General features: G+C 41.6%; 1 protein-coding gene across 1 annotated transcript in view; it reads left to right on the top strand.

Moving 5' to 3' along the window:
* The first annotated feature begins 256 nt into the window (after positions 1-256).
* The window catches only part of ADCY3 (adenylate cyclase 3), an 83,896-nt gene continuing 68,834 nt past the window's right edge, over positions 257-15,318 (top strand). The window contains exons 1-3 of the mRNA XM_070932203.1: positions 257-822; positions 999-1,507; positions 2,315-3,189. Of these exons, the coding sequence (XP_070788304.1) occupies positions 2,506-3,189 (684 nt within the window). The 5' untranslated portion in view covers positions 257-822; positions 999-1,507; positions 2,315-2,505. The remainder of the gene's footprint in view (positions 823-998; positions 1,508-2,314; positions 3,190-15,318) is intronic.

Genomic DNA, 15,318 nt, shown 5'->3' with positions numbered 1-15,318 from the left:
CATCTTAACCACCGCGTGGCGGGAAAAAGCATGAGCGGCCCCAGGTAAACTGCGGGTCCTTCCTGTCAGGATGTTGTCGGCCCAGAGCACACAAAGGGTTAGTTCTCCAAGGGGCTGAGAGAGAGGGAGAAAAAAAAGGGTGGGATTTGGGCAGCTGTGCCGGCTTTCCTTTCCCAGGCTCTCCAGTACCGGAGCAGAGCGTGGGAGAGGCCGAGGAAACGGGCCGGCAGGGGTGGGGTTGCCTCGGCTGTCGGCTCAGCAGCAACCTTCTCTTTGGCGCTAGGCGCTTGCGCCTGCCAGGAGAACAGCCGCCGCAGCAGGAGAAGAGAGACGGCGCGGTTCCCGAGCGATCCTTCTTCGCGGGCCGGGGAGATCCCGACGTCGAAGCCTGGCAAAGGGGCTCCCGAACCGCCCGAGGAGAGCGGCCGAGGTCTGACGGGGAGCTGGCGCCATCAGCCCCGCTTTGGCTCCCTCAGAGCGAGCCTGGAAGCCACCGCCAACTCGGGGCAGAGGCGCCGTTCCCAGAGCAGCCCCACTTCGGGCTTGTGAGCGCCGGGGAAAGCAAAAGGCGCCTTCCTCTTTCGCCGGGGTTCCTGGTTTAGGAGAGATTCCCGAGAGAGAGAGAGAGAGAGAGATGCCTCTTGGCTTGGAACCTTCTCCTCCCACTCCGGAGCTTCTTGGGGGCAGAAGTCCGGCCGTTCTCGACCATCCATCATCAGTCCTTGGAAGATTCTCCCTCTTGCCTTGTGCCGTGTGACGCTTTTCGGAAGGCGAGAGGGGAAGCCAACTCCCAGCCCTCAGCAGCTCGGCGTTTTGACACGTGTGGGTGTTTGTTTGGCACTTTTTTTGAGTTCCTCCCATCCCCAGCACCGCCGCCACCCTCGGGCTCCTTCATCGTTCGCGAAGAGGCCTTGCTTTGCTCCTCCTTTTTCTTTGGCTGCAGCTCTTTTTTTTTTCCCCCTTATTTTTTTTTTTAAAAATCTCTCCCTTTTGTGCAGGGACACACGCAAACCCTCGCAGGCGCAGCAGCAGAGAACGTGGGGTCGTCCACAGTGGCAGAAATAACCAACCGCACACCTTGCAGGGGGAGAGCAAGACAGAGAAAGCTGATCCTAGATCCCAGGTCCCAAACCTGAGATACGGATGTGAATCCAGAGGCTCTGGTGGAATAGAGAAGACTGGGGAAGGGGCATATAGCTGAGCTGGACCTTTCTGCTGAAAAGAAAACGAGGATTTTTCTTCTGAAAAGATGGTGGCTTTATTTGGGCTGGGTTGCTGCTGAAGAGGCTTCATTCCCCCCCCCCCCCTTTGTCAAGCTTTCCATCTCAAAGTGGCAGCCAGGAAGAGGCTGTAAGAAGACTCTTGGCAGAGTTGCTTCCCACCTTTGTCACTCCCTCTCTGTGTGGGAGAAAACTGAATATCACACATAAGCTTAGACGACATTTCAATGGGGCCTGATCCAAAGATTTCAACCAACCTACTTTTGCAGACACCACTGAGAAAACTGGTAAGAAGGGAGAGCAATTTTCTGTGAATATGAAACTGAGCAGGGAGATGATACTGGATCTAATGGAAGAACTGAGGAAGATTGTGGGAGGGTGCAGGCAGAGTAGCCAACTTACTTCCATTCTTTCTGCTGTATCTTTCCTTATGGATTCAGGACCCTTTTCTGATCAGATTTGGATGATTGCTGTAAATTAGCAGGAGGGAATGAATCCAACATTTATTGAGTGAATTTGCCTAGACAAGGCTTAAATCAGGTTGGGTCAACTGTAGTTCAGTATGCTGCGAAACCAGGACATGATATGAGCCATAATGTAGTTTGTTTGAGTACTGCCTGTACAATAATGTGAATATAGCCATTGAGTTTTGTTAACCCAGATGAAACACTGTGTGAATGTGACCATTGATTTAGGGGCGCAGGCATGAAACAGAAGCTAGAAAAAGTAAAAGAAAGCAAATATATAATGGTTGATTGGAGATTAACTTTGCTCTATCTTCCTACATTTTTAGAAGCCAGTTGCTTTTGATGCCTGAATTTATGAAAACCAGACTATCTAAACTTTTTAATAAAATGCTTCTGAAATTTAGTCATATAATAGTCACTTGTGTTTGCAAAATGTTAATTTTTAATGTATTCTTAGTACAAAATTCATTTGGGTGAAATGTCAAAGGGAAATAGGAATGACAGCTGATGGTGATGGTTTGTAGAGCTTGGATATTGGTAGAGATTCAACCCATGTTATAGTATGCCAGACTTGAAGGGAAGAGAGGTCTGTCTTCCCCCCCCCCCGCTAATATATTTCTTTCTCAGTCAGGGGCTGTCATGTGTTGGGAAGATGACATCTTGAAAATTGACACTGGAAGAAGCCACTGAATACCTGCTCCTAAAGCTTCCATGCCTTCCAGATTACTGGGAGCTGAACTGTTGCTGAGGTAACTTTTGTCTTCTAGGCAGATTCTCTTCACAAAGTATCTAAGGATTGGGTGGTGGAAACCAGCAGGATGCCTCGGAATAGGGCATTCTCTGAGCCTGAATACTCAGTAGAGTATTCTGCAGACTATTCCGTCAGCTTGCCTTCTGACCCTGAGCATGGGGTAGGCCGGACCCATGAAGTGACGGTGAGGAACTCAGGTTCTTGCCTCTGTCTGCCCCGTTTTATGCGACTTACGTTTGCCCCTGAGTCCCTGGAGAACCTCTACCAGACCTACTTCCGGAGGCAGCGTCATGAGACTTTGCTGGTCCTGGTGGTCTTTGCAGCCCTCTTTGATTGCTACGTTATCATCATGTGCACAGTGGTATATACTTCAGAGAAGCTGGCACCTACTGTTGCAGCATCAGTGGGCCTGGCTGCCCAGATCCTCCTCTTTATCCTATGCAAGTATCAACTCCTGCCTGATCGTGTCACCCGGAAATTCATGCCATACATCCTGTGGATACTGATAGCTGCTCAGATATTCTGCTACTTGGGCTTGAATTTTGCCTGCCACCACGAGGCCAGTGACACAGTGGGATGGCAGGCCTTTTTTGTCTTCTCCTTCTTCATCACCCTGCCCTTGCATCTCATGCCCATTGTCCTTATCTCAGCCATTTCTTGTGGCATCCACACGCTTGTGTTAGGAGTCACCATTGCACAGCAGAAGCAGCAGCAGCTGGAGTCCATCTATGGAATCGCCTTGCTATGGCAGGTAAAAACGATATGTTGGTATAAAAAAAAAAAAAAAGGAAGCCTGTGAATGAGTGCAAAGGTTCTTTTAGGCTGAAAGCTTCCCTTGGCTATTGAGCAGATTGATGGGAGCCATTCATTTAGCTTAATGCTGACATTTCATAACAAGTCAATTGGTTACTTTCCAGTTATATTATATAACTGGAAAGTTATATTATTATAACTGGAATACAATTATAATCATGCTTAAAATTACAAGATGGTAATACTTTTTGGAATTCTTTGGGGAATCACTTCCAAAACTTTTGTGACCTAATGGAAGGAAGGGGAAAAATGGGACCTTTTGATTTTGGACGAAGGATTAGTGAGTGTGGGGGCAGATTAGTGGATAAAATGACTCCATAGAACTAGTTCACGTATGTGGAATTCCAAGCCTAATATACTTTATATAATTTGAATTTCTAGAATCATTTCAGATAACAAGCAAATGGTACCATGGGTTTCAAGATCTCATGACTTTGAACACAGTTCATTGGCACTGCTGTGTAGGGTGTTGCTATGTTGCATCAGGGACCGGTTCCGTGGAGAAAGGTTTTTCCACGGACCGGAGGGGGTGTGGTTTTGCATGCTGCCTGTATCCCGCGGATGGGGCTTCGCTTGTTTGCGCGGACTGGTTGCTGGCAATGCTGTGGACTGGTGCCAATCCATGGGTTGGGGTTGGGGACCCCTGCTCTACACGACTAACTGGCCCCTTCTTGCACTGATTCCTATTCCACCAGACATAGTAATCCTTAAAGTTTCTTCTTGCCACACTGTTGCTAAAATATAGAGTTTGGGGCACAGAGAGAAAATCCAGCTATCAAGTCCAAAATAAAGCTTGTTACACAGATCTATCTTTAGTCATTTAATTTTTTTTTAAAGAGAATATGCATTTAAAATGTTTCAAACATTGAAATCCAAAAAGCATTTAGGTTTCACGGTCTGAATTTTATTTGGTGGGGCAGGGTGCCAAAACAGAATAAGCCTTTTAAACGGTATTATTTTGTAATGCTACAAATATTCCAGAGGTGCTTCAGTTGAACTGAAGAAGCTTCTTGGATGAGAAACGAAACGTTTCCTGAAAAAAAACTCAAGAAAATCCAGTTACCTTTATGGAAAAGCACCTTTGGGACAACCATGACCTGAATGATTGAGAATCTCCATAGAGAATGCTACAGCTAATTTAAAGTTGATTTCATTTGAGGAAAAGCAGAAATTTTCTCTTGTAAGAGTAACCTTCCTAAAGAGAGTGCTACCAATCCTGTTTGTTATCAGGGATTGTCATGCCTAGACAAAGGATGTGACTCTGTGGGCAGCCACAATTTTCACTGAAGCTGAACTGATTTTATTTCCGCTCCACTCCAGTTTATCAGCATCTTAACTTACTCTAAATACAATATTCAGTTTTGATATTGGGTATAATGCTGTAATCTAAGATAATGTTCAGAAGTAGTAGAGTGGAACCAAACACTGATTAGACTCTTTACTGAAAGTACCTTCCTCCTGCAGAGGTTTTTTTTTTTTTAACTGAGGTAGTGGGTGAGGAACCAATTGGTAGCTAAGATCTTAAGTAAGAGAAGCAGGTAGAGGCAGCAGCTAGGAAGAGAAAAAGAGGTGGGGGAGGGAAGAGAGAAGAGATCCAACATATACAAAGGCTTTCTGAAATACAGAGTTGGCCCTGCTTGTAATCCAGTTGAATGAGTTGTGAATCATCTTATATAAGTAAAAGCAAATGTTGGATTTAGATGTATGGTCAGCTGATTTTTCTATGACTTATCTTGGGATGGAATGAATTCTTGGTAGAGAAATTCTTCCTCCCATATCCTGTTTTCTCTGGTGTTTCTAGATTGGTCCCACACAGTGCAATTGACTTATGCCTATATGAATATATTTACTGTGGTTTCTAAAACATAGTTTATGGCATAGCATGGCATGCTACTGACTTGTTGACCAAATAAACCATGGTTTAGTATGGTACATGAGATCAATCCTTATTTGGTTTGCTTGCTTTTGTTAGGACTGGCTCAATTGCAGTTGCTCGGCATACTGATATTTTGAAAGTCCGTGAGAGCCTTGCTGTATGTGCTCCAGATCAGACCCTAGAATAGCTTTCCCTGAAATCTGAGCTTTCTGACTACAGTTCTCCTCATGCTAAGTGGCATGTCCAAATGGCTGGGTTTCTGGGACTTGCAATTTACAATTGGGAAAAGCTGATCTTTTATTTATGGATAGGTTTAATCAAAAGTACTTTTGACTGGGAATTGCCTAGTTTTGTACTGAACCTGGGTAATCACTGCTATTTTCAAAAAAGTCCTGGAAAACAGAACTGTACAAATTTCACAAAAACAAAATATGGGTTTAACCATCTGTCTCTTTCCCCTTTGCCTATGCAAGTCATTTTAAATAGCTAAACCCATTTCTAAGACTTTTCAGATTTAATTGTGTGACAAGTTTGAAAAAAGGACCAAAGACAATGCTTCCTGGCTTCGTCCTGGTTAGAACACTTGAAACTTACATGCTCATATAAAAGATTTCACATCCAGAAGTTGGAAACGGAATATGAAGACATGCAAGTGCCAATGAAAATAGAACTTGCTATAGTACTGCTATATTAAGAGTGATAATCAATTTGAAGTCCTCTGAATGCAACGAGCCACAGTTCCCAAAACCTCCGGCCAGTAGGTCCTGGTGGAAATTAAGGCATGTGATCCAACACATTTGAAATTGGGGAAGGCTGATTATGAGTGGTTAGTAAATCAGCTAGCACGTGTGAATTAGTAGATTTGTGTTAGGGTTTAGGGTCCTGTTAGATATGAGCACCTGTCTCAGGAGAGGTTGTGATGGAGCAATATTGCAAAAGAACAATATTATAAAATTGACATAATAAAAAACGGAATCTTAGAAATTAAATTAACCCTTTTGATGATACCTGTAAAAGACAAGCTTGTGCATATTCAATACCTTGAACAGTATTTTGCATTCTATGGTGCCCCAAGTGAACAAAATGTACATACCGGTACACACATATTTACCAAACACTGTCATTGGACATACTGAAAGCATCCATGTTCCAGGTTTGCTGAAATTCTGGCTCTGCTACAGGAAGCTTTATATGCTAGCCCCCAGTGACTGTAAAAGGGGATTATACTTTCTTTATATTTTGTTTGAATTTAGTAGCCAATGAACTCTAATAGACTCTGGGCAGTGTACAAAACTAGAAAAACCATTAAAAAATAGATCAAAACATTAAACCAAGTTGATAGCCCAGACTAAAATAATCTGATAGACAAAAAAAATTGGCTCTAAGATCTCTGCAAAAAATAATACATCAGCTCCAGGTTTTCAGAACTTTCCAGAATCCTAGAAGAGAGAATGCCACCCTTCTCTGGTGGGATGCTGTTGCCAAGGGGCTGCAATGGAGTGGACATGCCACTTTAATTCCACAAGATGACAAATGGAACAGGACAGAATAGAACATCATCAGAGTTGGAAGGGACCTTGGAGGTCTTCTAGTCCAACCCCCTGCTCAAGCAGGAGAGCCTATACCATTTCAGATAATTGGCTGTCCAATCTCTTCTTAAAAGCTTCCAGTGATGGAGCACCCACAATTTTTGAAGGCAGGCTGTTCCACTGGTTGATTGTTTTCACTCTCAGGAAATTTATCCTTAGCAAACCTATCTGCCAAAACATATTGGGCAGGCAGAAACGATTGGAGACAATTGGGACAAGGCCCTATGTCCATGATGGCGAACCTATGGCACACGTGCCACAGGTGGCACGCGGAGCCATATCGGTGGGCACGCGAGCATTGCCCTAGCTCAGCTCCAGCTTGCATGTGCACGCCGGCCGGCTGATTTTCAGGCTGTGAAACAGGCTGTTTCCGGCCTCCAGAGGGACTCCGGGGGTGTGTGGGGAAGGCCGTTTTTGCCCTCCCCAGGCTCCTAAAAAGTCGCTGGAGCCTGGGGAGGGCGAAAAATGGCCTACCAGGCCCAGTATGCCATCGTGTGCCAAAAGCGTGGGGAGCGTGGGGGGTGCATTGAATTATGAGTATGGGCATGCACTCGCGCAACCTCCCCACGCTCTCCATGCTTTTGGCACATGATGGCAAAAAGGTTAGCCATCACTGCCCTATGTCATAGAGGGCTTTATAGGTGTTACCAGCACTTTGACTTTTACTCAGAAGCTGCGTGGAACCAAAGCAGCTAGTTTTGTCATCCATGAAATTATGTCATGCTTTTAATTCATGGATTGGAGCAGCTGCTTTATTTCCTTTCGCTGCTTTTTACAAGGTACAATGGCCAGTTGAGGCAGGTTGGGTGAACTTAGCTCTTCATCAAGATGGAATAGTTTGCACTTGTTGGGTGTTTTTCTACATCAGTAGAGTGGGGTGTATCTCGGTGAGAGGAAATATCTCCTTGAAACAGTTTGCCCACAACCCACATTTTGTCAATAGCTACAGCTGCCCTTGTTGTTACATACATTTCAGACAAGGGCAGAAATGAAAATGCCATGCACAAGAAAAAATGCTATGAGCAATGGGAGAATTTGAAATTCTTTTTTCAATACAGAAGTCCACTTAACTATTGTTCAGGTAGCTCTGATGCTATGTGATAATCCCTGAAAAGCCTCACATTTGAATTTTGCAAGACGATATGTAGAACTTTTTGATATTGTCAAGATGAAGGCAGCTAAGGGTTCTTTGTAAGAGTCAGGTATAGCCGGAAAAATCCATCTGATATGGTTGTTTGCAGGTACCCAATATTCCTAAATCATTATTCCTTTACTAATGAAGAATTCCCTTGGAGCAAAACTACCTGGGTTTCTTTGGGCCATTCTTTAGCACAATCGTTTTAGTAGTGGTAGATGAATAATGTAAATTATCAGAGATATTTTGCAGCTTCAGTGAGCGCTATATATAGTCCTGGAGTCTCTTATGTTCAAACAGAGATAAATGTGTTATGTGTAATAAGTGGCCTTCGTTTGGCATGAATGGAATTTTGAGTCTTTCATAAAGCAAAATGGCACCAAGGTTGGGACACCTTAATCATATTGTTCAAGGGCAAATAGCTTGGCAAAATATTTTTCCACTCATGAAACGTCTTTAGAGAAAAGCAGAATCTCCTTATCTGTTGAACCAGTGATTTCCATGTTTCCATATTGTCGATGTTTATTTAAGACTGCCTCTCATGATAACTTGGTGTTAACCATGCTACAAGATAAATAAGGGTATGGATTAGATTTTCTGAAATAAGTTACCAAATTCCCTAAAACACATTGTTTCTTGGTGCCTTAAATGCACAAAAATCACAGTAAATATAATTCTGAGCTAAAATGGTATTTTTTTCTTTTTAACTAGAACTGAAGTCTATTACAGAAGAAAAAGAAACAAATGTGCTCTCAAATGGCTATGAAAATAGGTCAACTTACTAGTAGAATATGGATGAGAAGTAAAATAACATATTGAAAAGTAAGATGAGAATGGTGGTGGTGATTATGATGATAATCTTAGTACTTTTAAGAAAGCAGAATGAATTCTCTAGGGAGAAAACTGAATTGGACTTACACATTTTTTTGTAGTCCTAACTTGTTTTGTCCAGTAGTATATCCTTACTTGGGCAGCTAGCATCCTGAAAAAAACCACAGTATTGTTTATTTTAGGCCTTCCCAGAATACTAAATATCTAGAATGATCTGTTGCTTGTCATGTTCAGGATATCTTGCATTGTTACAAACAGATCATTAGACAATTTTTCCCAAACAGATTAAAAACTTACATGATCTGGGAAAGTTGCTTTGAATTGTTTTTTTTTTAATTTTTTTTATTGATTTTACAACAACACAACACAACACAACACAACACAACATACAAAACACAAACACATGATATGTGTTTCTTTTTACATATCAGTTTTGTTCCTCTTATTTTCTACTATATATATTCCCCATTTTTCCCATCCTTTATTATCATTATCTTTATGGTCCCTTTATTTTTAAACTCGGTCAACTGAACCTTTTAAAATGTATCACAAATATCATTGACTGGTGCTAATGGTTTATACGGGTTGCTGCCAGCATCCTAGGTTTTTATAATTATAATTATAATTATAATTATAATTATAATTATATTATATTATATTATATTATATTATATTATATTATATTATATTATATTATATTATATTATATTATATTATATTATATTATATTATATTAATATTACTACTATTATTATCTCTTTTATTCATTAAACATGAAACTCAGTCAACTGAACATTTAAAAATGTATCATCCACCTACTGAGTCTTTCCCAAGGACCTGAGATGCATAGATGTTGTTTGTGACAGTGTTCAAGGTATTATTGCATGATATAAGCTGCTCCAAGTAAAGCTGCCTTTTGCAGTTGACTGATGGTGCTTTTGTCAATGCCGATGGTATCCAAGCGCTGCTCCATATGTTTTGGGATTACGTCCAAGGTGTCTATTGCTATTATTATTTGTTGCATTTAACTTGGCAGAGAGACTGAATGCTTGGCTGTCTTATGTGCCTGGCAAAATTGTATTCCATTCCCTGGGAATGCTGTACTTGCATTAACTCGTCAGGTACCTTGGAGTGTATGGGACATCACTTGTCAACAAGCAGACTTTTAAAATGCTTCTGAGATAACAATAGCTCAGTCAACATGACTTTTAAAAGTTTACATTAAACATTTAAAATTTAACAGTTTATTTAGAATATGAGAAGAGAATAGTTTTTGATATAATTATCTACTTAGCAGTCAAGTAAGCAACTAGCTTCTCAGGGTGATCCATTAGTTTTGGAGGAAAAATGAGATAAGATTGCAATGGAAAACTGGAAAGTCCTTGAATATAACCTTTCTAATTGGTTGTTTTTCAGGAGAGGACACTAATTTGGAAACCACACATCACTCAAGGAGTGATCCTGGGTGGTATACAATTAAACCTAAAAACATATATGAATATTATATTAGGAGGCAATGAAACAAAAATACAATTATTATAATTGAAAGTTAAAAAGGGGGTGGGTGGGCGCTAACCAACCTTACTCCTATGTGCTCCTCTGACACCCCAAGCAATTTGGCACGGCCAGGTCTTCAGATATTTTCAGAAACCCTGGAGAGTAGGAGCCCATTTCATTTCTGGGGGGAAAATGTTTCAAAACATGGGGGGAGGGGGGAATGGCAGAAAAGCGCTCTTACTGGACCCCAACAGTTAAAATTCTTTAACTGATAGGATCTGCAAAATACCCTCTCTGCCTAGCCGGGTAAGATGGGCCAATGTAATGGGTTAAAATGGTGCCACAGATTAAAAGTGGCAAGCTTAAAAGACCTGTGATTTTGCCTAAAATTCATTCCAGGTCACAACATGTGATTCATCCTTGCTGTACATTCAAATATAATGGTAAAACTTCTAGATGTCATCATTCCAGTGGTGAAATGCACTTACCTTCTCTACCGGTTTGGGAATGTGAGCGCGCGCGCCTCTTCTGCACACATGCAGAGCCTTCTGCACATGCACAGAGGGTCAAAAACAGGATGTAATAATGTCCTGGCAGGTGGGTGGAGCCTCCCGCCGCCAGCGTTACTGGTTCGTGAGAGCCGGATAGATCCGGCCGGATTTCACCGCTCCATCATTCCTGTGTGTGGGACAATAGTTTACATTTTAAGAATCTCCCCTTCACCCCAGTTAGGTTGTTCATAACAGTTGTAGATATTAACACTAGAGATATGCATATGTCACCAGCCAAGTATAGTAAGCTTATCAATTGCTATTTCTGGACTCATAGAGCTTTGTACAGCTGGCGTACATGCCAGTTTCCCCTCTTTAGAGCTCACACCTCTATGTATTTGCACATACAGGATTTTTGTAAAGCTTGCATTTTGAAACTGTACAGCAGATGGGAAATTATGGTCTCAGATGAGAAATCATGGTCAGTTTAATTTCATTAACTTGAAGGCAAGCAGGTGGTCAGATGAAAAATGACTACTTATTGCTTGTCATGCATCTGAGTTCTACATTCTATCTTTTCTGTAATAGTTTAAAAATGACAATCTAGCATCTCAGAAATGATAATACTTCAAAATCAGTATATACATATCAGGGTGTTGTGGCCCGCTAGCGGCCTACGCGGATCGTGGCTGATCCCGACGATGAGGAGGCTGGTGTGGGGTCGCGCCAGCAGCCTGTGCAGCCGGCGCTTGCGTCGGACAGCGAGGAGGCTGAAGAGGATGTGGTGCCAGAGGCAGAGACTCAGCCAGGGCCTTCAGAACCTCCAGAGGCTCCTTCAAATGGAGAGAGCGAAGTGGAGGAGCCTCTCCTCAATCCTCGAGCACTCAGGGCTGCCAAAAGGCAGGAATGGCTACTCAGGAGGAGGAGGTCTCCTTGAGAGTAAGGCTTGAGGATAATTGGCCACTCCCTTAGCCTATTTAAGTCGCACGCCATTAGTAAGTTTCTTGCTAGAAACAACTTGTAATTATCATCAGAGCATTTTTGGAAAAGTCTTATCTCGCTTTCTGGGCTGGTTGCCAACCTTTGCTGGACTTTGGTTTATTCTTGCTACTTAATAAATTTGATAAGGACCATTGGTGTGTGTCAATATCCTCGGGAATCCGGAGCTGGGGCAGAACACAGGGGTGGGTTCTACTTACCTTTACTACCTGTTCGCAACGGGGCCGCATGCTTTTGTGCATGCGCAGAAACTTCCTGATGACATCGGGGTCGTTGGACAGGTTTTACTACCGGTTCTATAGAACTTGTCTGAATTGGGGGCAACCCACCACTGATACATATAAATTTCAACCTGCGAAATGTCCTTCTGTTTTCTTTAAAGTATTTTTTTTTACACTTGACAGATTATCTTTGGGTTTATGTATTTTTGTCTGAGACAATTCACAAAAGGTAACATAATTCACTTGTAAAAAGGCTGACATATCCTTTAGAGCAATGACTGTACACTTTGCTCTTTTTAAACAAATAAACTGAGATCCTACCCAAATTTTACATCATGAAAAAAACTAAAATCTGCAACCTACATCAAGAAGAAACTAAATCTTGCATGCTAACTCTGTTGTGTTGCAGTACAATAAATAGTTGTAGAGTTGCAGTGACAGCAGGGATTAGTTTGGCTAAGTTCCCAGAGAGCAGGGGTAGGCAGAAGCATCTTTGCCATTGACTGAACAGCTCTGCTCCAGTTACCAGAGGCAGCACATGTAGAAAGACTGGGAGAAAAAAATGGGAAATGTGTCAGAAGAAATCCATGTCAGAAGAAATGGAAACTTAAACTCGTGCCTCTAGTTAAGGGACAGACAGATTTAGGATTTTTATCAGAACCCGAAAGTTTCTGATAGGGTAGGTTGCGGGTAGGTTGCTTGGCCATAAACTAAAATGAAAATATTTGGGGTGAGAGCAAAATGGAGCATGGTGTAAAATGATTCAAGGGTGGGACTAGTCACCAATTGCATCTATGTATCGTTCATATATATGAATTGTCCATTAAATTATTTGTTACCTGAATTCTCCTGAATCGGACAAATTCTAATATAATTTGGCCAGAGGAACCAATAAGTATTTCTGTTTTTTAGACGAGAAGAGCTTAGTCTGGTAGGTGACTTAGCACAAATCCAACCAGAAAGGAGTTTTGCATTTTCTTTTTCTTTCTTTTTTCTTTCTGCTGTTGATTACTCATCAAAGGTTAATGAAGATTTACTGAAAACCATCAGAGATCTATCAATAGAGACAAATCTACCATTTCTATATTCCTGGTTAATTTTGCTGATTGTTTTGTTCCTGCCAATAAAGAGACAAGCTACTGATCTCCCCCACCCCCATCATTTGGCTTTTTAATGTATTAAATTCACTAATTTAATAATTCTGGCAACATAGTGGTTAGTGCCCATAACTTAGAGTTTCCTTTTTTGATGCTGTGTTGGCAGCCATATTCTGTAGACTTTATATTAGAAATACTAAGAAAAGGTGATTCAACTCTAACTAGTTAAATAACCAATTGTTGGAAGAAATATCCATCTGGTTCAGTGGTGGGTTTCACTTACCTTTGCTACCGGTTTGCTCGCTCACACACTTCTGCGCATGCACAGAGTGTATTTGATGATGTCCAGGTGGGTGGATGAACCAATAGCAACCCACCACTGATCTGGTTCAGTTTCAAGCTGGGAGAAAGACACTGGAAACATGGAGGCTGATTGGAAAGATGGTTTAATGATGAACAGAACCACCAAGCATGTGTGATTCTAGGTAGCTGACCACATGGAGTTGAGAGTGAGGGGTTTTTATACCTTCCCTTGGTATAAAACTTGAGCTTCCTATTCCTATGCAAGAACATGTATTCTATTGGCTGTTGTAGGGGTCATAGCTGGCTCTGTAGGTTGTTTCAGCTCCCAGGTTTGATTGAAGTTTGGCTGATGCAATGAAGGGGCTTGTTGGGCAATTCCTGTTGTGGCTGAGGGCTAATCCTACCTTGTTCAGACCTTGCTGCAGGGAATTTGCTTATGAATAGAGCTAGCTATTTCTTTATCTCCTAAGTGCTGACATCTACTGAGGGCTATTAAGAAAGTTGGGGGTTGCCTTCCAAGAGCATGTTTCTCCATTTCTCATCCAAGGAAATATAATATTCTGCCTTTTTAATATTTTTCAAAATATTTTGTTCTTTTAGGAGATGGGTGGGTGCTAACTTTCTACCCAACTTCCCTCAATAGAAGAAATGAGAGATTGTGTGTCTGTGTGTATAACTTAATTTAAAACTTGAAAATAATTTATAATTTATAAAACAACAAAAACAAGCAATGAAATAATGAATGGGAGAAAACCTTTGGGAACAGATAGCAGTGCTAAAATATTAAAAATTCAATAGCCAAATGGAACTAAAAGCATTTAAAACACAATTAAAATTAATCAAAGAAGTGGATAAAAGCAATGCTGCCATAAATAAAGCTCTCTCCCATACTTGTATCAGCATCTGTTAACAGTGAGATCACCAGATAAATCAGATCTTCAGCAGATTTATGCATGTGGAACAGCGGTGGGTTGTTCCCACTTCGGTCCGGTTCTATAGAACCGGTAGTAAAACCGGTGGGAAGCTCTGCCCACCCGCCACTACGTCATCATGGGTGATCTGCACATGTGCAGAAGCACAAGCGTGAGCGAAGTGAGCGTGCACGCGTGCTCCCACTGCAAACCGGTAGTAAAGGAAGTGGAAACCACCCCTGATGTGGAAGCAAGTCCTTTATACCAGGGGTCTCCAACCTTGGCAACTTTAAGCCTGGAGGACTTCAACTCCCAGAATTCCCCAGCCAGCAAAGTTGGCAGTTGAAGTCCTCCAAGCTTAAAGTTGCCAAGATTGGAGACCCCTGCTTTATAGGTAAGGTCTAGTATCCTGAACTGTCTCTGGAAACAAGCCAGTAGCTGCCAGTGCATTTAATAACAAGACCCGTGCAATATTGTTAGCAAAACACACAGTAGAAGAATTTTTGTGCTGTGCCGTTTCTAAGTAGTGTATGAGACCAGCTTCCTGCAATCAGAACTGGTGAAACATGCATTCTGTTGAAATTACAAGTGTTTAGGTTTAATGGCAATAAAAGTGGGGAGTTGTCTCTGTTATTAGTCAAAATGAGAACCTGCTATGACTGATTTTGGGAGTCATGAAAGAGTAGAAAATCGTTACTTCATAATATGTTATAGTTGTTATAGTGCTTCTATGTGGGGAAGGCACTTATTAAATTTTCTACAGCACAAGTTCAAATAATTTCCCCAGACTTAAGTACAATTCACTTTGTTGCTGGCTGAGGGACAATTACTCTACTGGTTGTAAGCTGATTTATGACCATAATAAAGATTTGATTTGATCTGATTTGATTTGAGCACCACTGCGTCAATAGGCAAAATGCCTTAGTCCAGTCTTGGGACTAAAGAGATTTTGTAGTGAAAGAAATAATAGAAATCAGGGTTTCATTTTATGAATGGTAGCAGGAAAAAACAATGTGTTTTAAGGAAGGAGGGTGTTGATGATTGGAAGATTAAAACTAAGATATGTACAGAGTTGCCTCAGGATATATTAATGAACTGTATGAGATGTCATGGTTTG

This window comes from Pituophis catenifer, unplaced genomic scaffold (genome assembly GCF_029215685.1).
Source record: "Pituophis catenifer annectens isolate HBS135680 unplaced genomic scaffold, rPitCat1.0.hap2 SCAF_1, whole genome shotgun sequence".
Classification (NCBI taxonomy): Eukaryota; Metazoa; Chordata; class Lepidosauria; order Squamata; family Colubridae; genus Pituophis; species Pituophis catenifer.
The sequence above is the reverse complement of the archived record's forward strand: the minus strand, read 5'-3'. Positions and strand labels throughout refer to the sequence as shown.